At 38.2% G+C, this 23086-nt stretch overlaps 3 protein-coding genes across 4 annotated transcripts; 2 read left to right on the top strand and 1 right to left on the bottom strand.

Moving 5' to 3' along the window:
• Nucleotides 1-3436: 3436 nt before the first annotated feature.
• On the top strand, nt 3437-6246 carry LOC112575642. Its single transcript, XM_025257617.1, has 4 exons — nt 3437-3673; nt 4117-4370; nt 4509-4691; nt 5082-6246. The coding sequence occupies exons 1-4, from the start codon at nt 3612-3614 to the stop codon at nt 5336-5338; spliced, it is 756 nt and encodes a 251-aa protein (XP_025113402.1). The 5' UTR covers nt 3437-3611; the 3' UTR covers nt 5339-6246.
• An 804-nt stretch (nt 6247-7050) lies between these two features.
• LOC112575477 lies at nt 7051-10279 on the top strand. Its single transcript, XM_025257373.1, has 4 exons — nt 7051-7488; nt 7860-8113; nt 8823-8999; nt 9814-10279. The coding sequence occupies exons 1-4, from the start codon at nt 7427-7429 to the stop codon at nt 10077-10079; spliced, it is 759 nt and encodes a 252-aa protein (XP_025113158.1). The 5' UTR covers nt 7051-7426; the 3' UTR covers nt 10080-10279.
• A 5790-nt stretch (nt 10280-16069) lies between these two features.
• On the bottom strand, nt 16070-19973 carry LOC112575782. Of its 2 annotated transcripts, XR_003101688.1 has the most exons (4): nt 19744-19973; nt 18892-19145; nt 17104-17287; nt 16070-16672 (listed from the first exon to the last, which is right to left on the bottom strand). XR_003101688.1 is itself a non-coding variant. In XM_025257805.1 (2 exons), exons 1-2 carry the CDS (start codon nt 17261-17263, stop codon nt 16362-16364), a joined length of 471 nt encoding a protein of 156 aa, XP_025113590.1. In that variant the 5' UTR covers nt 17264-17341; the 3' UTR covers nt 16070-16361. The 2 variants fall into 2 exon arrangements, 1 of the variants encoding a protein (XP_025113590.1); XM_025257805.1 differs by lacking the exons at nt 18892-19145; nt 19744-19973 and having other exon boundaries at nt 17104-17341.
• Between the last annotated feature and the right edge of the window lie 3113 nt (nt 19974-23086).

Below are 23086 nucleotides of genomic sequence, written 5' to 3'. Positions count from 1 at the left end.
ATGACGACGACGACGATGATGATGATGATGATGATGATGATGAGGAGGAGGAGGATAAAAAAGGAGAGGATGATATGCGTGCGTACGTGCGTGAGAGAAAGAGAGAGAGAGAGAAATAATTTTCTATTTTGTGTTATACACTTAGTTTGGAATGTGCATTACGAAGAATGGAATTGTACTTGATGCAGCATTGTAACGATGAGAAAGAAAGGGTGGAGGAAGTGAAAGAGGGATGAAAGCATGGCAGATTTATTGTTACTCCGAAAAAATCACTGATTTTATTTTACATGGCCGATTGTACAATAGCAGAATTATTTATTCCTGTGGCATTCAGATGTCTCAACCGTTAAACCACAAAATATTTGTGTCAGCTTGCATTGTGTTTTCCCCTATTTTGTGATTTACTGGCCTTGGAAGGTTTCTCAGTTTCTAGAGTTACTTGCCTGATTGAGGGTCAACCTACCAAGATGGCGTGACCGATGATGGATCCTGTTTTGAATGGTTAGACGATGCATGAAGGGAAAGACACAAAGACAAAATTTTGCTGATTGATGAGAATGATCCCTGCGAGATTCCAGCAAAGACTTGGTGTAGAAATCCGGACCATTTCCAGACATAAGGTATATCTCTGTTGTCAATTATTTGTGTTTGGCTCGAGTGCCGGCACCATTCAAGAGCTTAAGGCGCACAAAACCTTTTGTGTCTGGGTGGGTTTGGAATCCTCACCTCACCTGATGGATGTGTCCACACAGTGACACAAGCTCAAGTTAGTAAATTGGGGGTTTTGTGAAATAGGAAATAAAAACGGATCGTTATATAATTTTCATTTCTTTTTTATGCTTTTTATTTTGTTTTGGTCTCAGGCCCTTCACTCACAAAAGCTCAACGAAAAGCCGTTGCAGCTTTGGCTCATTGTTCACAGTGATGAGATAGTATTTTGCGCCTGCATGGCAGGTAGTGGAGAATCTTGCTGACATAAAGCCGCCATTGCATTTGCTTTGAATTCTTTTACAGATGTATGTAGTATGTCTAAATAATTACTGCTTACATGCAGACATTTTGACAATCAGAAATGCCTTTTGTTTACTAATATTTACAGTCTACAGAAAACTTGATATCCAGAGTATCACCCTGTGGACAGTCTCCTGTGGTGAAGCAGACCACGTGATGTAGGTGCGCTAGCCGATCTTTTGTCTTGCTAAAAAGCAGATAATTCACAGCTTAAGTTTGATTATCAAAGCAAACAAAATTATTGATGAATGTCTTACATTTAGTTATTTTTCTTTCTGGAGGTGGATGGACAGTATGGGTCTTTTGGCATAGAGCGCAAAATGTCCCAGCATCGCTTCCAATAGTTCATTTTATTAAAAAATAAAAAAAGAAAAAGGTTAAAAGAAGGAACTTTGTTACTGAGTGGTTTGGCTCGTTTGTTATTTTAACCGACTAAAACAATAATTCATTTACTTTGTTGTTCACAACAGCCGATTTGTTTTTCTGAGGGTGGGTTGTAGTGATTATCATGTCATCATGACATTCGTTTTGTTACAATGCAGTTTTCTTTTCCATTTGAAAAGTTGTCTCGGTTCTTGGCCAGATTGCATGAACTTTCGAACCTCTTTTTTCCCCAGACATAAATGTGTGCATATTGTTCACACAGTGAGCTGATCTTATAAACACTTTAAATCCCGGAGAAGGTCACATCCATCTTCATGCAGCTCAGCCGCAGGAAACACATTAAGAGAATGCCAAGGGCAAATATTAGCGAAAATTTAGGTTCATATCATTTTTAAGATCAGTGAGAGATAACAAGGCTGGAAAAGTAAGCAATCTTCTGGTTGTGGTTGTCGTCCAGTCACCGGTCTCAAGTAAAAGGTCAGTTATTCAAACTTAGCAAAGTCGACCTGCATTTGGGACTGGCGGCTTAATGATTGTTTTCAAGATCACACATGCAACCCAGCCCTGAAGAAAAAAAAAAGAGAGATTATAACTGTGAATAACTGAAAAAGCTTGATATCGGATCTCGTTCAAGTTGTCAAGAGCAGAACGGATTTTCTCGACATCAAAACTCGTGATCAGCCTCGTCAGCATCTGTTCTCGAGTAACAAGCTGGAGGATCAGGCAGACCACAATGGTCTGGCGCCTTTTATCTTCGTGTCCAATGGCAACAACCAATCACAATACACCGGCCTTTCTTGTCATCTCCAGGAAAAAATTGAAGTCAGTGGTGTTGTATTGCTTTTATGCATCCAGGGACTGCACACAGTTGATGTGAAGGAATTTGAAGTGCTTTGATAACGAGTGAGCTGAAGTATTGTTTGAATTCAAAACAACAAACAGGATTAACCACAAAGTGCGTCTTCAAATGAAGTTATCTGAAAATTTATTTTTTTATTACGATATAATAATCAGATGAAAACTTCTAAAGATCGAATAAATATTTGTCTTTTTTTTCCTAGACAGAGGAGACATTTTGTCTGCAGGTGATCGGCGAATCTGAGATGATTTATTTATTGCTCAGCTTATTACATCCGGAACAGAGCTTTCCTGATGCATTTCAATGGCAAAGATTATGAATAAAAGAGATGCTTTTTAACCCAGATTCAGCTCAGGCACTTTAAAGAAATGTCAGTGTTCAGTTCATGTTACAATTCCATGTCGGCAGTAAAGCCAGTAGAATTGGAAACAATAGCAATGATTAAAGGTTTACTTATAGTTATCTACAATTTCCACTGTCTGACATTTATTCAACAACTAGAAAAGACACTGAAGCTTTTTACTCCACGTACTTTAGCACAATATCGTGGGTGGCCGCAGAAGGCAGGATAAATTTCCTTTTCATTCATCTTTCTCTCTCTATATATATATATAGACCGTGATTTAGCCTTAGTTGCTGGCACGGTATAAAACGAACGAAACAACGAACGAACGAACCAGCCCAAAACCAACCAACCAACCCAACCAGCCAACCCAACCGACCAACACAACCGACCAACCCAACCCGCCAACCAACCAACCAACCAGCCAACCAACCGACCAACACAACCGACCAACCCAACCCGCCAACCAACCAACCAACCAACCAACCAACCAACCAACCAACCAACCAACCAACCAACCAACCAACCAACCAACCAACCAACCAACCAACCAACCAACCAACCAACCAACCAACCAACCAACCAAACTAGTATGTATTTTAAAAACAACACCCAAGACTGAACTCCCCCGTCATTCAACCTAACCCAAAGAACGACCCACAAACAGAGAAAGAACAGGAGAGTAGGAGACGACATCGGGAGGTGTCCTTGCAGCCAATCAGTGCGAAGGGAATGTTGACAGAGATACGAATGATCGCGCAGCCCGGCCTACACTTGTCAGCTCTGTTGGTCAACACCATAAAGGCGTAAAATAAAGAATAAATTTTTTAAGTAGACGTGTTTGTGGATTTCCAACAGTTCACGCCACTGCAACGGCCACCGTTTGGTGGAGTCGAGGACTGGCAAGGTTCGTGCCCGACAGCAAAGTTGTGGTAGGCAAGGACTCTGAAGAGAAAGGGAGTTTCCTCTTGGCCTCTCAGACACACTGGTTCAGCTCTTCAGCCATCGACCGCCATGTCCAGCAGGACGTGCCTTCTCGTTGCTGTCACGTTGGCGACGTGGCTCGTGGAGACGTGGTGACGTAGTTCTTTCTGTTTTGAAGCTTTTCACGTGACCTGTCTGAAGCTGAGACTTTGCGTGTCGCTAGCATGATGAGAATTCTAGCGGTTACATAGTTGTGCTTTTAGTGTTTATATGTATTGTGTTCACATATTGTAACAAGCTAAAATTTCAAGAAATGAATGGCTTTCCTATTCAAATATTTGTCCACATGTTACCGAAAGTTGGTCGACTAGTTTTATTTCTGTCCTTCGTAGATCTTCATCGATGTGAGGCAGTTGCAATAACCCCTGTGTTTCTTCTAAAAAAAGGGAAAATAACTGAACAGAGAGTTAATTTACCTGTATATATGTTTCAAGTATATTTTCAGCTAAATAATAAATATATATTACTTGCTTAAAAAACTATGACATTAAAATATAGCCATTGTATTTTTATTTATTTTCTTACAACTTGTCAGCGATGGAGACGTGAGGTGGACACGTGACCGAAAGTTTGATGGACTCGTTAAGGTCAACGGTTACCCTCACTCAGAGCTCGGGGGCGAGGGCATGAACGTGCGTTACTGCGCCTCCACCTGCACCTCCAGCTCCAGGTGTGCTTCTTTCTTCTACCTGACTGCCAACAGAACGTGCATCATGAACGACCTGATATTTCCATCCACAAGTGGAGGCACTGTCTTGCCTGGTGCGAGATACTTCAAAGCCGTTACAGGTAAGTTATTTCTGGGCAGCCATCGTTGAAAAGAAAATTAATTTTAGATGTTTACTGGTAAATACACAAAACCGCTTTACTCGAACGACAAGTAACGAAGAAGTTAAATGCTGATTGTTCTTTCGATATATTTTTTAGCTACCTGTCCAGTCGGTGACGGGTATGTGTGGGTGGCCAGGCTGCGAATGTGTTTCAAATTTTACCCGACTCTCACCAACTTCAGCACCGTGTTTGAAACTTGCACGAACAACGGGGACCGACCTGTTGTGTTGGACACTGGAGACAAGAACTACGCTGTCAGCACCTATGTCGCATATACCTGTGAGTAAATACCTGTGAACTCTTGCTTTTAAAATATGTATCCATGTATATATATGTACTCCTTCTGTTTGTCAACATCAAATCTCTCTCTCTCTCTGTCTTGTTCACCCCTGACTCCCAGGTAAAATCAGTGTTGACATATGTTGCAGAAATTTGGGGTTTAGTTAAAAACAACCTCTGGAGCAAATGCACACGTTTGCAATTAAGCATTTAAAATTTTTTCTCTGCACTCTTCAACTAAGGTTGTGTGTGGAAAAGTTGATAGATATCCCTTGTATGTAGATACATATAAAATGGTGAGGTTAATTATCAAATGAAATGTTCTGAAAGCTACTTAAGATTTTATTAGCCTCGAAGATACAGGGTGGATACTCTTTCTTCTTGTGGCAGACGGGGCGACTTTCTATGTAGGAGCGGTACGGGAGGGGGCAGTGAACGGTTCCAGGACATTGTGGACCAGTGACTATCTTCTGTACTGGCTCAACGGGAAACTGGTGGCGACAGATGGACCCGACAGCGGCTGGGGTCTCGGACACCCGTCCAACTCTTTTGGAAAGGAAGGCTGTATGGTACAGCTTAGAAATCAGTGGAATGATGTTTCTTGCGATACCAACTGCTCATTCGTCTGCGAGAAAGTTATTCCCTAAACTGGAAAGTCACTCCAGAAGGAAAAGAAGACTGTGGATGAAAGCTTCACCATGGGAAGAAGGTGATGACCATGTCTTGTGTGACACATGTTCTGGACTTTGACCGGATGACTGATTGTGCTAACGGGTGGCCGCTTTTCAAGTTTATTCTCAAAAATGACACATGTAATTAAGCACAAATATTAGTAAAAAATATTTATAAACACCACGTGCTTTTAAAACACAAATGTAGAAGATCATTATAAATTTCTTAAAATATATTGACTATGGGGTATCAAGCTAAATAAATAGTATCAAACATTGTTTCTTTAAATTTAACGGTGTATCGTATTTTAGTGGATTTGTTTATTGGTAATTGAAGAAAATTTTATTATTTTTGTGTTATCAGCTACAATTATTTTACACAAACATTTACAAACACAAAAGTAGAAGAATAACATTGCTCGTTTATATGTGCATGCGGTAAAATTAATTTTTTTTAAAGCTCTTAAAGATATGACAATGGTTAAAATCATGAATTATATTATCCAATCCTGTATACTTTCATTTTCCTGTATACATACAACCTTCAGGCTTTCTCATTCTGCAACCCATCACTCTCACAACGAAAGGCATATCAGCAGGGAGAAAAGTAAGACAAATAGTGTACATATGTAAATATAATAGCAGATATAGTTTCATGTATTTCGGTTTATCATGTACTTTTCCAATATCCATTGAAAGCAACTCTAGAAAAAACAGTCAAGAAATATATTTTGGAAAGATTCATGTTCCTCTCTTGTCTAGCGCCACTTCTTGTTAATTTTATTGGTTGTTTTTGTTCCAGATATAAATTTGTACATAAATGATAAATGATATAGTAGAGCAACCCTGCTTTTCAAAGGAAAAAATATACATTTTCCTAGGTATTTAAGATGCAGTGTTGGGCACATATATGACAACAAGGTAATTGTTTGTATTTTGTTTATCTAAAATTGTTCAAACTGCACTTATTCTAATAAATTACCAGGGAACTCAGTGCAACATACTTGGATCCTTTGAAAATTTATTACAATGTACCATCCATAAAATATACATTAAATAATGACACTTTGCAGTCTATAAATAACTAAAATGCTGGTTGTTTACATTACATTAAATAAAAATGTGGAGCTGAGAATTGACTATATACGAAATAAAAGATTACAGGAAAAAAATTTTAGTCCTGTGAAATGTGTTAATGGAAAATTAATTGTCAAATGCGTCTGTCGTGTCGAGTGACTTACTGAGGAAGACAGTGTCGGGGTTGAGTATTTGACCCTACAGTAGTCTGGACACCAGTGACTCAGAGCCTGTGATTGTGATATTTTCATTATCTTCCTTGTGTTTGTGTACAAATGTCATCAACATACTCTTACTGATGGCCAGCGGATTCAACGGGAAGAAAGAAGACCTGACATGTTTTTCTGTTGTGTGAGTTTTTCATGTGTTCCTTTTAGATAGCTTTCTCGTATAAACTTGAGGGTATCCATGACTACAAATGATAGGCAGACCCGAGTAAATAAGACAAGTGTGTGTATATATCGTGTATAAATTATATTGTAGCAGTAAATCATGTCCGTAAATTTGGTGAAAGGTTGAATGTTTCTTCCATGAATAAGAGGACTTTATAAACGAAGCACAAAATTAATTTCAGTCCAAATGCATTTCGAGAATTAGAGATAAAAATGCACCATAGAACTATAAGCAGGTGGTGTTATTTTTCAACAGTGACAATGGAGTTTTTAAAAAATATTAAAAGCTTGAAGACGAGCAAAGGTTAGAGAAATCCATATCAAGTATAAAAGCACTCTCATCGTGGCATGGTTTCCTAGACGACACACAACAAACTGAAATAAGTGGGAGGGGGAGGGCAAAGGTTGTATAGAGGATATGAGGCGGAGCTTATACATAATAGCAATCACATGATTGACATGAACTGTCGTGACGTTTCATTGATCTACACATGAACTAAGCTTTCATATAAGTCTAGGGCGAGTGCTGAGAAACTGATACAAAAGAAAATAAGATCTCTACCGAACTACGAACCGTGAGTAAACAGAGCTCATCATGCTCAACAAGCTTTACTTTGTGTTGTTATTGACCGTTCCGCCATGGCTTGTGCAGGTGTGGTAAGTAAACCTTTTCATTGGGCTAGAGGGCGACAGGTGATTTGTTTGCTGAGGCTGATTGTGACATGCCTATGATGAGGCTATTATTTTCAACATGAGTAGCTACACTAACGGGACTCAAAGCCAACCCTGCTTTTGAGACCAGCTGTGTTTTTTCATCTAGCTCTTTGAACCTGTGGAGTAAAGCGCTATGCAAACCAACTTAATTATTTTGTAATTATTTTGATATTCCTATGATAAGGCTATATTTTTTAATATTCCTGTGGCTGTCTTTGTGTTTGTTAGTTTATATGTGTGTATGCGTGCATATTTCTTTCTGAGAAGTATAACTCTACCTGCTAACCTTTTTTCCGAAAAAACCCCGATTATAGCAAGACAAACATTAGCTGGGTGCGAGACAGGACATTTGATGACATCATCAGGGTGACGGGCTACTCACAGTTGGTGACACCCGGGCAAAACAAAAGCGCCATCCACTGCGGGCTTCTGTGCACCTCCATGTCCTGGTGCTCGTCCTTCTTCTTTCTGTCAGCGACTGGCGGGTGCATCTTGCACCAAACTGTCTTTGCGGTGCCACAGGGAGGCCAGGGGACGAAAGGTGCCAGATACTACAGGGCTTTTACAGGTAAGTTATGTCAGGTGACATTCAGAGACTAAAACTGTACCTGATTCAAACTGTCAGAAAAAAGAGGGCATCTACTGCAAAAAGAAAACAACAAACAAAATTAAAAAACAAACAAATAAACTAGACCATTTTTCTACGCTTGATTCAAGATAACAATGATTATTTCGCTCATACCTCAGAGGTGGTCCCTAGGTTTAGCTGCCAATAGTTGTCGGAGTCATCCTAAAAACATCATCGTCTTTAGCACCATGAAACTGTAATATTGTCGCTTATCCTTCTAGAATGATCTGGATAAAACTGATAATAAATGAATGAGTGAATGAATGAATGAATAAATAAATAAATAAATAAATAAATAAATAAATTGTTTATTCAGTAAAGATAGAAGACGTCTGTAACCAAACCCTGTGGTTTAACAAATCAGTGTAAATCATTTTAAAAGGGTATAATAAACCGAAAAGCGAGAAAAAAATCTTTCTACTGTCTTTGTTAAATACTTCAAGAAACATGCCTCAGTCACTACGATCTTATGCACAAAGAAACTACAACATATTCACATTCACAAATATTCATGACAATTCTCATCATCTCTGGTCTTTTCCGAAGTACGACGGTTGGACTTTAGCACGAACAAATAAATGCTTTTTTCTGAAATATGGTGGAATAAAGTTCATCATTGAAATCGAGGCTTTTTGTGTAAATCTTCCAGCCGGGTGTCCAAAAGAGTACGTGTTTGTGCGCCAAGAAAGACTGTGTTTCAAGGTGTCTACCAGTCGTACAGTATTCCAGTACGCCTACGGCAACTGCTCCAGGGCCGACTCCCAGCTCGTGGTTCTGGACACACCTGGCAAGCACTCGGCTGTCGCAAACTATGTGGCTGAGGCATGTGAGTGAGCATGTTCAAGTGTACACGAGAAATATTTGTCTCTTTATCTCAATTTTTTTTCACTTTAATGTACATTTTTTTTGTTTAATGTTCTCTTCGAGTCCACTCACAATCGTTCGTTCATTGACTGACGGACTCACTGACTCACTCATCGTCGCATTCACTGTATGAGAATGAAGATTTTTTTGTTGCTTTGTGTGGATGTGCACTGAAGTTATCTACACGAAAATACTTTCTCTGATACTTTCACTTGAGCGATAGACAAAGTACTTTTGCCTCTTGCCATTTCCTCATCTCTGTCTAATGTAGTTTATTACCCCTGTCCCAAAGGATTTCTTTTCCTTAATTTTCTTTATTTGTCTAATTGTATGTGATGCTGCTTAATCTGTTTTTTTTCTGTTATTCGTTTTTCTTCTTCATGTTTTTTTCTTCGTCTTTGTCTACCGCGATTTGTTTATTTCGCTTAATATAACTGTTTTCTCTCTGTAAAATGTCTTCTTCCTGTCCAATGATTTCTTAATTTCTGTTTTAAATGTCTCTGTTTAGAATTTTATTTTTTGTATCCTCGTCTAATGTGTTTATTTTTTCTTTATCTTATTCCATTTCTTCCCCTGTGTCTATTATTTTATCAATGACTCTTTTACCATGTTTACATTATTTTATTTCACTATATACTTTGTTGCCCTGTCAGTTTTTGTCTTTGCCTCATGTTACTTCTTTACACTCGTCTAATGTTATCTTTTGGACCCAGACATGCAACCAAAGCTGCAACGACCTGCTGACTGCTGGTTCTTTGTACATACTTCTGTTGCAGACAGTAACATCTTTTCATATTTCATTGGCGGTGTACGGCCAGGAGTTGTGGATGGCACCAGGTCACAGTGGAGCGCCCTCACTGACCCTTTGACCTGGCTGACCGGCGCGCTAGTGAGCATCAACGGCCCTGACACCTTCTGGGCCAGTGAGAATCCATCCAATTCTATGGGAACAGAAGGCTGCATGGAGCTAAATAGTGGAACATGGAACGATTTATCCTGCAATCACACGCGTGCCTTCATCTGTGAAAGGCACGTGACATAATGGCTTCGCAACTTACGCTTGTAGAGCGAGGGCTTTTTAGAGGCGATGGGTTTTCAATCAACCTGTGGTGAGCCATGGATGTATCTTTGTAGTGATTGGCACCAAGAAAGATCTTTCTCGATACCTGAAAGCCTCTTTTTTTATTCCACTAGCACAACAAACATTTTCATCTGTTCGTATTTTGCAGTTGTCTGAGACGAGTTTTTTTTTTATCTGTCGATGTCCTCAATTATTTCCTGTTTGATAGCTCCTTGTTGCTAGTCGGTTAGGTTACTAAATTAGTAGGAAGTACTGTTATTTCCTCTTATGCCACTGAAAGTTCTAAATACATATTCCCATTTTGAGAGACGCAAAAGGAAGCCCTGGGAAAAATTAGTATTTCGATATGTATAACCTGACAGCCCCTGACATATAAAACAGAATAGAGAAAGTAACAGAGGAAAAAGATGAGCGAGAAGTAATTAGCTTTCTTGCTGCATAAATCGAAAGCAAATGTGATGTAGAAAAATTGATTGCCATAGAAGAAATCAAGCATTATCCGCAGGTAGCATGCGATGAAGTATTCATCATGTTGTATTTTGAAGTAGACGATGATGTCCAATCTCAAATAGTCGCCATCTCTTTGCATCATCAATCGCCGAGTGTTTTTGTTGGCAGGAAAGGAAGAACTTTGTGGGTGGCGTTGGCTCTGAGTCCATAAGTTTCACAAGTGAAATGCTGACAGTGTACCATAAACCATGTAAACTGTATGTAAACTCGAGATGAGTCTTTAGCACAAGTTATCAGTGCCATGTGTGTCTCCTGGATGGATTCTCATGATCTTTTTTTAATCAACAGCAAAATATTGATATTCTTAATCTTAAATTCTCAGTATTCTTAATATTGAAGAATTACCACAAAAGCAACCTAAGTGTCACCATGTAAACTGGAAATAAAGCGAAAATATTGGTTTATTGAGAGACTACTGCAGTGTCAGTGTTTGCTTTCAGAGGCAAGAAATTAAACAAAAGTAATGAGCCAATTTACCCGATTTTTATCCAGACAATAAAAATAATTGACAGAAAAAAGTAATATGGGGAAGGAAGCCAGATTTTAAAATCAGATAAATTTTGTCCCCATTCACCTGCCTGCCTGTACAGGAGGTGCGTGAACAATGAATAATATTGGAAGCTGTTCATCGATTTCAACGAAAGGAGGTTCAGAGAAGTGGAAGGAGGATGGGTTGTGTGTGTTAACTTCCTCATCGCCATAAGAGTTGGCTCGATGTATCACCGAAGGGAGGATAAGGGCAAGGAGTGTGTGTGTGTGGGGGGGACGAGATAAACGATATTCTTTTCTCTTCCCTCCTGTCTGGGAGAGTCACAATGACCGGAACGAACAATGTAAATCCGAGAGAGAGAAAAAAGTAATATTAGTTTATACCCGATATTTAATGTCTGATTTTTTTTGTTACTTTTTTTCTTCACCAGAAAAGTGTGTTCAATGGACCGAGGAAAAACAACGAAAAAAAGGACAATGACAAAAACCTGGCTAATCATTGGGCAAACGGAAAGACGTTTTAATGGCGGTTTTTTCCGTCCATCATCTAGATTACAAACATTCAAGCTCTGAATCCACAGAAGTGACTCCAGTACCATGTCAACCGCCCCATTGCAAACATATGTCACTAAGAATCATGGGTATAAGAGCTCTCTCTATATATATACACACACACATGAAGCTTGCGAGAGAGGTAGAACAATCTTTGTCGTGTCTTATTCGTCAGGTAAATACATAACCGAGTCAATAAAGACCGGGATACACATTAAGCTGTAATCTACAGATCTTTCATGCCCTAAGAATGACCTGGACCATAATTTCAACACTGTAGTAATAAACACAGACACCACTCTTTGTTCCCGGCATACAGCCGCTGATCGTTTCTCCACGGAAGTATGGAGAAAGAGAGGTTCCATTACCTGTGCAGTTAATCTTTTGTCTGAAAAAAAAAAAAAAACAACAACTCCTGACTAATGTACGATTGAAAATACCGGCGAGAAAATAAGAAAGGATAAACGATTGTCCTTGAAACACACATTCCTTATCAACAGTCAGCCTGACAGCCGGAAAATCCGCTGTTCACAAAAATATTTCTGGAATATAATTGCTTGATCAAATTTTTATTTCTGGGATATTTAGAGGGAGCAATCTATGTTCAACAGTCGCTAGGAAACCTTGAAGGAGAAATCCTTATACCCCTAGAGACTAATGTAAAGCAGTTTTAAGCTGCAAACCGTTCTTGATGATACAATCAGGAGAATGTTCAGTCAACTGGAACCAGCGCCTTGGTCTCTGTGCTCGCTATTAATGGGGCGTGAAGTGGCGGCCATTTCTCAGAGACAGAGGTGGACGTTCTGCTGATGCCGGAAATGAGACAGGTTTCTGTCACAAAGTTCATTACCACAGTATTAAGTTGTGCAAGCTTTGTCAAAGTCCTCCGGGAACATATATTCAGCAATATATGGCACTGGTTTCATTATTGATAGATATGGTTAACAAAGAACAGGGCTTGGTCATAAAAAAGAAAATGATAGTTCCAAAAAAAGTTAGAGGCTTCTGTGCAAAGTTTGTAAAAGTTTGAACTAAACATTTTCCATCCATCCACACACATACAAAAACCACTAGAACGAGAGCAAAAGCAATAAAATGCTGAATGTACACAAACACTGCAGTGACATGTTAAGGGCTTCAGTTTGGTGTTTAATAGAAGGAAATCACTAAGAGAGTGCGCAATATACATGTATAAACACACAGGTGATGAGAGTGCAAAAAGATTATTCTGAAGCCATTTAACAAGAAGTATTCTAACTCAATAATTTGTGCTAATGAGGTACACTGTAGGTTCCAAGTTCCAACAGTATGCCTCACACTTTTATATTTTAAGTTATACGTATTAAGGAAAATACAAAGACCTAAAGAAAAAATTATTTTACTATTTTTAATTTATTTTAAATAGAAAAGTAATTAAAAATGTTTTGACTTATTTTAAACTTAACCTTTCTTGATTTTGTTATCAATTTATTTCGTTTCACTTTTTAAATTTATTTCCTTCTTTAGTTCAATATGAACTATATGCAAATTATGAATATTAAATATTTATTCTACCATCTATCATCATTCAAATTCTCAATAATTATAGTCTTCTTAAGAACGCCGTTGTCAGAGAAGGGAAAAGCTGTCGGACAGTCAAAGGGAAGTAACTACTGCATGAAAAAAAATCGGAATCAAGCCTGCAGAGTTACAGTTCTTGAAATGTTACTCTTCTGAAGAAGAAGAAAAATTGTTTTAAAAATTACTTGAGGAGTGATGGACATGATTACGATTTTTTATTTTCACTTTTGCAAGTTCTTTCCCTGTTATTTCTCCTTTCTACAGACTATTAGGACTTAATGCGATAGAAGACTGAGTGTTCTTTGCATTCTCTTCTTCGCTGCTTTGAATACATTTTTCTTAATTGTAGACCTACATAAAGTTAATTGACTGTACATTGCACACTGTGTGTATCCGTACTGAAGATATTTTAAACATATGTTACACATTATGAAAAGCATTGACACGAGCATCGCACGGTCATCGCTGTTGTGGCAGTTGTTGCTGACACTCTACTTGGTAACCAAAGCCGCTCGTTTTATAGACTTTTTACTCCTCATGCAACACTCATCGCCAGAGTGAGAAGCATACAAACAAATGTGATCCATTCTCAGCTTCACCATGTACTAACCAAATCATCTGATTGTTTGAAGGTTTGTCAATAGGCTTCACCGTTTCATAATCACATGACTACAGTGCTTGCATGTATGCATGATTGTTTTTGTGTTTGTATGACAGACGGGCAGTCGGACACATAGATATACAAACAAAGATAAAGAGGAGAGTGTAAACTAATGAAATTTTATTATATTATATATGTGAGCCAGTCATAACCTGAAGATCAGTGTAAAGATACAGCAAACACTGTAGACAATAATGTGAGTACAAGTTTGAAAAATGGCTATAAACGACTTTTACTGTCTTTTGACTTCTTTCCCTTATGCAACCTAACAGCCTACCTCTCCTATGTTAGGAATCGGTGTAGGTGCAGGAGCACCAACCCTCAGGGGCGAGTTGTCCTTCCACCAACCTATTGTTTAGTCTTTTGTAGATGCTTCCCTCTGTTGATGCACAGAAAGTCTTACGGTAACAGTAAATTGCTAAACCAAGCCTGGGTTAGACATGTGGACTGGCACAAGTATTTCCACAGAGAGAGAAAGAACTGGATGGAGAATGGACAGGTCTTTTCATGCAAGACTTGACTGATTATCAATGATCACCCAGGAGAACTTTGTCAGCTGTTGGAGTCGTTCAGTTCTCACCCACATTCTGTAATAAACAAAACTCCTATAACCAAATTTTTTTTCGTATTTTAGCTCAATGTTGGAGATTGCCCCAAACAGTTGGACTCATATAAGGGAGTCCTTGCAAACTCTTGCACCAGGATTGGTCTAAATTAAGTGCAGGAAGGCAGGCAGGACATTAGGTCATAAACTGACAAAGGGAGATTAACTGCTTGGGTAATGGAGCAGCAACTCCATGGGGTTTGATGTTTTACACAGATGTGGCTGAAATGTTCCCACGAAGCTGTTAGTGCTGTGTTTTGTTACTTTGCAGTCCATTTCACATTACACAACCTATGTGATGTTTATAACTCAGAAGATATTTCTGGTAATCACATGCTTTGTTGACTCACTGTGTTAAGAAAGTTCCTTGCGGTCTGTTGTTCTTTCTTTACCCCAGACGAATTGCTTGTGTTTCAGAATCTATCAATAGAACTTTTCGCAGGAGCAGCTCTGATCATAATTAGTTTAATAATGTTAAGTAATTTTAGCATGGCTTCTGTCTGTGTAGAAATCCCTTTCACATCCCACATTCAAGACAAGGTGCACATATCAAAGTACTTTCCCGTTTTTGCTTCTTTGTTAACTACCCCAGTCCCTTTTAGAAGAAAAGAAATTGTACACATATTTTTCAGTGATGAAACTGTGTATTAAGAGTTTACATAACTAATCCAATGAACATCATAATTTTCGAAATAAACCAGATTTTTTTTGGTAGAAATATTTACAATGAAAACTATGATTGTAAGCATTAAGATTATATAAATTATTAAGGACACTTTTTGTTTTTGCTATATCCACTTCGTATACTTTCGTGTGAGGGAAATATATCATTTTAGAATCTCTTGGAAATATTTTATAATTAGCTGTTTCTATGAGTGCCCCTCACATGTATTAAAAAATTCCAAGACCTTCCAGCACTGAGACCATCTAGATAGAGGCGAACGCCTAACTGAACAAAGTAAGAACTTAACTGGAAACACACAAAACTGAACAAACCTTAGTTTGTTAGACATTGTTTCTAAGGCCACTCTGTTCATCAAATTTCCTGTACATCCCACCAGGAGGATCAGTACAGGTCAGTGGTCTGAATAACATACTGTAAGCAGTTGAATTTGTTTTCACTGACAGGCACTGGGAGTCAAACAAAAATCACTGTTTTTAAACTAATGAAAACAAACCAGATCTTTATTACAGTTAATTATTCTGACAAAAGCATAAACAATAAAATGGTAAGTGTATGTAGCTTCAATCAGCAATTGTACAAAGATGGACAAGCAGCCCCTCACTAGATTTATTAAAAAATAAACAATCTGCATCCTTGCATGTCATATTCTTTGCTTACAAAATTTGTGCCTATCTTCCAGTTCAGATTCAAATTTTAAAGTAAACAGCTGGTCACAGTTATTTTGTGAAAACTATTGTCTGTCCTTTGTTACTGGCATGCATAATTACTTAGGCGACACATTCAGCAAATGATTTGAACTCTGGAAACAGAAAATTACTATATTTTTTCTTTGTTTACAGGTAATCTTACCAACGGAACACATGTTACCTATAGTTCCTGATTGCTGATATTATTTTAAACAAAAGAAACCAGTAATAGGGACATATTTAAATTAATACATAAATATTTTTTAGATCTTTTTCCCGTCAAATCACCATCACCAAAACCACAGTACAAGAACATGGGAGTAAATAGCTGTCACTGCAGACAGATTACAAGGAAACAAGAAATATATAAGAAGATATTTTTTAAAAATGTGATTTTAATGACTCTACAGTACTATAAAGGTAAGTAACCGATCAAGTAGTTGGATCGAGACCGGTTTGTTTAGACATGACACAGCATCCATATGACTGAGACTTGTTATTTTTCCGTCAGAGGCAGGAAATTTCTTTTCATGGGTTCTTGAGTTTCACGAAATAATTCTTTCGCAGACGAAAGCCCTGGTCGAGCCGCAAGGTAAGTCGTTCCATTTTCCATTGGACAGTTCCATGCACCCTTCTGTTCCCCACTGTTGGACGGGTACCCGGTATCCCAGCCGCTGTCAGGTCCGGTCAGCGCCACCAGTTGCCCGTTGAGCCAGCGCAAAGGGTGGAGGTTGTTGCTCCAGCTCGTTCTGCTTCCATCGATCACTCCTTCCCGGACAGCCCCCACGTAGAAGGACATGGTGCCATCTGCCACGACAAGAACGACAACCCCTGTATAAATGTCTTACATATTTAAACAAAATCACAAACAAGAACGTTACTCTTTTTTTTTCTGTCCTGTGTCCTGAATATTTCTTTTTTTCAAGGAAATAACAGAAAGAAAAAAATGGCTGCATGAAATAAGTAAACAAGTACAATGTAGTATGTAGATATTCTGTGACTGCCAACAAACGATTGAAATTATGAATAAAAATGATAGGTCAGGAGTACTGTGACTGCACCTATCCGCCCTTCCTACGTTTTCTATTGTCTTCCCTTGTCCCTTTCTCGTCCTCTATTTTTTTCTATCTCTTTCTTATTTATTTTTTCTCTTGACTATACCTTTCTCTTAGCTTTCTCTCTTCTGAATTTGTTTTTTTTTTTGTGTATATAAAAAGTGTACAGTGGTTTGTACTCACAACGATAAGCTATGTTAGTCTTGATGGTGTAGAACTTGTCCCCAGTGTCCACCACAACAGGCCGATCCCCGGCACTCGTGCAGCTTCGATACGCGCTGCTAAAGTTCGTTGGAGTCGAGTAACACTTTGAAACACAGTCGTTGTCTTTGGATCCACACATACCCGGCACTGTCTGGACAGCTCGCTGAAAGATTTCTCTTTATTAATATTTCCCGCAATATAAACATCAACGGTAGAAGTCGATAGTTTCATCTATAATGGAAACTTTACAATTCCATCTATAAAATTGTTTCACTTAGTTGAAGTCACTTGATTGACACAAACACCTAACAAGTAATTCTATTTACTAAAGCTTAGAGCTAGTATACGTGTCAGCCACCCCATGCTCCACTAGGGGTAAAAAGGAATAATAAAAAAGAATACTTGCAAGCCAGGGTTTTGAGGTTCCTGTGTAAGTTAAACTGGAATAACTAGTAAACTAGTATACCATAGTGTAACAATGGTTTGACATGAATAGACAGTCACATGACCTGTCTGAAACATTGTTAGAGAACGGAACAATAATTACATTTTCATGAGCTTTCATTCCCTTCCGGCTCAGGTTTAAAGAATCTAATTCATTCTTTGCAACCGTATTTGTTAGATATTTCTGTAGACAAACAGCAACTACCGTTTGATTGATTAAAATTACACTTTGCTTCCTCGTCAGCATCACTATGCTGTGCAATAATTAAAACTAAAGTAGACCTTTACAAGCAGTGGCATTAAATCCAGTCACATCGATCAGAAAATTTGCTCATAAAGAACATGTTTCTAATGCAAGTTGCTTGTAAAAAAAACCTAATTGTTATCAAAACAATAAGAACAAATAGAAAAAAAAAAACCGAATAAAAATGTGAACAAAAGTGAGTATCTGAAGTCACAGAAATCTTTATTTTCTTAAAAGAGTAGCTGCCGTGCAGCTTGAATAAGTTACATAAATGTAATTCACTCGTGACAGAAGGATAAAAACTGGGAATAAAAGAGCAAATATCTCTGTATGAATCTCATCAGTGGACCAAGAATGGTATTGTGCCTTCATGATACCCTGCAATACCCGTACAACGAGTTTTAAAAGTGAGGTGTACACACGGTCGAGTGCTCTGTGTTTTGAAGTGTTTAGTCTTTGCTGAGAACTAACTCTTACACAGAGGTTCCGAGACATTTTTTTCTCAGACAATATTTCAGTATATTTTTGAATATATCTGCTTCCTTGACAAATGACTGACAATCGTCAACTAGAAACGTTTATGGGCTGTTGTTATTTACGACTGAGCGCTTCTTAAGATGTTAGGATCTCACGGAAGAGAGAGAATATAGTGTTTCCTTCAAACCTTTTAGCTTCCTTTTTCATTAGCTTTAAAATTAATGGTGCCATGGTTCAGATACAATGCAAGCATGTAATGAAGCCATGTTTATTAGACCATTTGATCGTTATGTTACCATGTTACATGAACTGATGTTTATTTGTCGGTGACTTTAAACCATGCCACCATGTAAACACTTAAAGTAGTCATCAAAATTTGCCAGTAAATTTTAAGGTAAAGTTACCGTATAAAAAGGGAACTTTGTAATGTATATTTGTCGGTAATCATTTAGGTTGGCGTTGCAAATTTTTCGGTAAAGACATTAGGACAGTTTTCTACATATTCCAGGTAGCGCTTTGAATATCCGTTAGACAACCGTCTTGAATGTATTCTCTAAAATTGATTTTAAAAAAATTTAACGCATGGATCTGCACAGAGATACCTGTAACGGCTTGGAAGTATCTCGCACCAGGTAAGACAGTGCCTCCACTTGTGGATGGAAAGGTCAGGTCGTTCATGATGCACGTTCTGTTTGCAGTCAGGTAGAAGAAAGAAGCACACCTGGAGCTGGAGGTGCAGGTGGAGGCGCAGTAACGCACGTTCATGCCCTCGCCCCCGAGCTCTGAGTGAGGGCAACCGTTGACCCTAACGAGTCCATCAAACTTTCGGTCACGTGTCCACCTCACGTCTCCCTCGCTGACAATTTGTAAGAAAATAAATAAATATTTAAAAATACATATAATAAAAATAATGATAAAAAATATGACATTGATCGTGTGTTCATTACACACTTTATTTAACTCAATCTGTCTGATTGGAATTTTGTAACCGATATTGCTACCCATCTCCCATCGTCCGATAGGTCTGAACTTTTCACCAGAAACTCATTTTCGGGGACATATTATTATTTTTTTTTTACTCGACAATAACTTATCCATTCAATGCTTTCATAACTGTTGTTTACTGCCCTTCATGTTGTAAATAAAATTTTTTAATAAAAAACTATAAAGTTCATAGAGGTTTCCTGAAGTGAAAGGAAAACATGAAAATTAAATAAACCTTAAACCTCAAAGACCATCTTAAGACGTTATAGGATTGAACGGAACAACACTCATACACGCAGTACATAGAAAATAGGATCCTAATCAGAAACAGCCAAAGGTTTGAAGGTAGGATGATTCGCAAGAAACATCTATCAAAGACACAAGTCCTCAGCGTAGAAAACAACAACAACAACAACAACAACAACAACAACAACAACAGCAGCAACAGCAACAACAACTGTTAGCCTTACCACGTTGCCAAAGTCACAGCGATGAATAAGCACATCCTGCTGGACATTGCAGCTGATGGCTTGACAAACATGGCCGGCGATGACTCAAAACTCTACGAGTGTCTTGCCCAGAGCGATCGGCCTTGTATACAGAGTTGTCGTTCGTCTAAACAGTCTCGTCTCACGTAAGCCTCTCCCGCAATAATACCAAGAGTCGTGTTCATTCAAAGCCGAAATAATGATCAAAACATTAATCCAGTTAGTTCCTCGGAAACAGCCATCGACTTCACCGCGCACTCGATCACCGAGGCTGGGCTGAGTGAGATGTGAGTCTCCTTGGCTGGTCATGCATGCGCTTGTCATAACAAGTGGACGGACGAAATGATGTGCATACAATTCACGACACGCTGGCATTTCTTATTTATGAGCAAGCACTACATATTTTTACAACCCACATCACACGATGATGCATGTTTATGTACGGAGAGATGCTCACCTTTATGTCATACCTCTTAAGATGTATTTGAAGAGATAACAAACCCTCATAAAATCCAAATACACCGTAATTTCATTATACTATCATGCAATCTATATGCTGTGTTTTGTATGTGAACACAAGCATGTGCACTCAACCACCTCTATTTTTTTTATGAACTGTAGATACAGATACCGTAGTTCACAAAGCAACATACACTACTAGCATATATGTGTATTTGCAAAGATGCTATGTGTTTGATACTTTTAAAAACTATGTCTATTTGTCAGTCATCATTCATTCGTCGCTTGACTGGTATCTGTCGTCTTTATTACAAGTTTTCGGTTTGTCATTATAGCTTATTCTAAAAATAAAAAATAAAAAAAATCTGTGGCTGTAAATGATGGGGTTAGTGCAAATAAAAAAAATCTGTTCACTGATGTCAACATCAGTGTTAGTGAAAAGCAGATACCCATACTTTATGCTTTCATTGTAAGTGAGTGGCGTCGATGAGCAGCCAAACTGTCGACAAAAAAAAAAAAAAAAAAAAAAGTAAAATTACCTTGTCGCAGAATAAAATTACACCTTTACACATTTACACCTGTTTACGAGCTTCATCTGACGTCATCGTAGAATCGAGATGGTTTTTAGACTGTCTACATAGTTTCTTTCCAGCCCATGTGTGCTTACAACAGAGTGCACCTTAACCTTTCAAATGGTCAGGTAAATTAGCGGCCCACGTCCTTTGCTGCATGCCAAGGGAAATAACTCTGTCAATTTCTACATACAAATCCGATTATTGTTTATCTCCCTTTGTCAGCCCTCGTAAAATACAGCTATAAATAAAAATAGACTAAAATCTCCCCACAAGACAACATACTAAAAGCAATATGACACTATAGGTATTCAGGAAGTAGCTGCCTTACATGGAAAAATTATTGTAGAATGATCACTGAAAACTCCATATCGATCTTCCGTAGTCCCGGTGGCGCAGAGGTTAGCGCCCATCACGGGTACAGACTGGACTGACTGTCGTGAGGTTAGATAATGGCGACACTTCCGTTACCCGGATTCAGGACAATAGTCTCCCCATGCACTGCCCATGCAGGTAACCTGGGAACATTTACAAAGTAGCTTAGTCTTGATCTCCCCGGCTTAGTGCGCCTCTAGCCAGCTTCATTTCCTTCCAACCGGTTTAGGAACAGGCACCGTAATGTAAACAGTGAAAGAGCGACGATGGTTTCAATTTTTACACAACAATATTATATTGCATTTTATTTTATCGTCCGATCAAGACTATCCTCCCTCACTCCCGTTTTGTCATTTTCTACTAATTTGTGGATTGGTTGATTTTGTGTCGAATGCAAACAGTCTTCGATCCTGCTGCTTGTTGATTGATCCTGATGGATGTCAAGCTGTTATGATGCGATAATACTATTATTGGAAAAAAATTACAAAAATTACAAAAACATTGTATCCACGTGGAAATGTGTCCTGTCTGTGACTTTAGGAAGAAGTAAAGCTATGATGACCATAACTGACCAATCACTTAGTAGTTGCTTACTGGTTATGAAAAGGTTGTAAACTAATCTAATATTTTAATCCCTTCTTTTTCCTACATCGACCTCACAATTTTGTCGACTTATTTAATTATAAAAATACTAAAAAAACGTTTGAATTTATTATTAATGTGACCAAATTTTGATGGTGTTTACACAAAATTCACCTTGGTGCTTTGATATATGTGAAAAAGTTATATTTCAGTAAATTTATTGCCAAAAGGTTCTATTTTTTGTTGAAAAAGTAACTATAAACACAAAATTGATTTCAGGTTATGTGTCAGTTCTCTATATTTAATTTTGTAAATAATTTTGACCTTATATATTTTGAATTATAATATATCAAAGAAAATCATTTTTTCAAATAAGTGTTTTTGCTTTTATATTAAAAAGTATTTCTTTTTTGCGAACATGGGCTTTTATTTCACTACGTACCTGCATTTCAAGTGTGTGAAACAACATTATTTAATCAGTGCTTTGCGCTGTTTAAGCAATTCATTATTCAGATCTTTGTATCCCGATAAAAGCTTTTTCAACTTTTCTATGTCGCGGAGGGGAAAGGTCATCGCTATGATCACTGTGTGCAGCTCACAGTCATCGCAGTATTTCTCTGTTAAAAAGCTCTAATACTAACGTCGAAAGAGTAAACAGTTTTTCTCAAATGATTGACAAATAACAAAGGATGATGTTTGTAATTATTCTAAGAAAGTATTGGAACTCCTGGCACTCGCACAAGACAGAAGGGTCAAGAGGAAAGTCACGAACATCATGAGAAAGCAAGCGGTCAGCAAGGGTGTACATGCAAAGAACGACTACTCTCCCAACTGCAATATCTTCTTGTAAAGTGATCTTCTCTTTGTCAGTTCTGTCTGGTAGAAATGTTATTTGTTGTTTATTTCAGAAGGGAAAGTACTTCCACCTAAAAGTGATTGTGGTGAATGGGGATCTGGGGCACATGGGGAATGTTGAGTGGGTTGGTAGAGGAGAGGGAGGGGTTTAGGGAGGTATATACGGGAGGAAGTTTGGTCAGTTCGTGCTCTCCGGCCTGTACTCAAAATGCTTGATCACGTGACGTTTCTCATCCCCTTAACCAAACCTTTTCGCAAGTATGGTAGCGTTAAAAACACGCTACACCGTAAATAAATAAAGAAGTGAGGGAGGAAAGTATTGGTATATTAAGGAATTGTTCTACTTTGGATTACTTCCCATAGAAAGCTGTAAAAGGTCAACCAGTCCAGGTTTTAACAAGTCTTCACAGATGTTCCTTACTTTCATATCGGTGTTCTCGCTGAATATGTCCGATCTCAACCTCAGAAAATTACATTCACCA

The sequence above is a fragment of the Pomacea canaliculata genome, linkage group LG11 (assembly GCF_003073045.1).
Source record: "Pomacea canaliculata isolate SZHN2017 linkage group LG11, ASM307304v1, whole genome shotgun sequence".
In the NCBI taxonomy this organism is placed as follows: Eukaryota; Metazoa; Mollusca; class Gastropoda; order Architaenioglossa; family Ampullariidae; genus Pomacea; species Pomacea canaliculata.
This window is presented reverse-complemented; position numbering and strand designations above follow the sequence as displayed.

Excerpts from the sequence above, each read along its gene's own strand:
- LOC112575642 (XM_025257617.1), top strand. The coding sequence starts at position 3,612 with ATGTCCAGCAGGACGTGCCTTCTCGTTGCTGTCACGTTGGCGACGTGG. Across the intron at positions 4,371-4,508 it reads ATACTTCAAAGCCGTTACAG|CTACCTGTCCAGTCGGTGAC; the intron begins GTAAGTTATTTC and ends TATATTTTTTAG. Across the intron at positions 4,692-5,081 it reads CACCTATGTCGCATATACCT|ACGGGGCGACTTTCTATGTA; the intron begins GTGAGTAAATAC and ends TTCTTGTGGCAG.
- LOC112575477 (XM_025257373.1), top strand. The coding sequence starts at position 7,427 with ATGCTCAACAAGCTTTACTTTGTGTTGTTATTGACCGTTCCGCCATGG. Across the intron at positions 7,489-7,859 it reads CCATGGCTTGTGCAGGTGTG|CAAGACAAACATTAGCTGGG; the intron begins GTAAGTAAACCT and ends CCCCGATTATAG. Across the intron at positions 8,114-8,822 it reads ATACTACAGGGCTTTTACAG|CCGGGTGTCCAAAAGAGTAC; the intron begins GTAAGTTATGTC and ends TAAATCTTCCAG.
- LOC112575782 (XM_025257805.1), bottom strand. The coding sequence starts at position 17,263 with ATGTGTGGATCCAAAGACAACGACTGTGTTTCAAAGTGTTACTCGACT. Across the intron at positions 16,673-17,103 it reads GACTAACATAGCTTATCGTT|ATGGCACCATGTCCTTCTAC; the intron begins GTGAGTACAAAC and ends TTGTCGTGGCAG.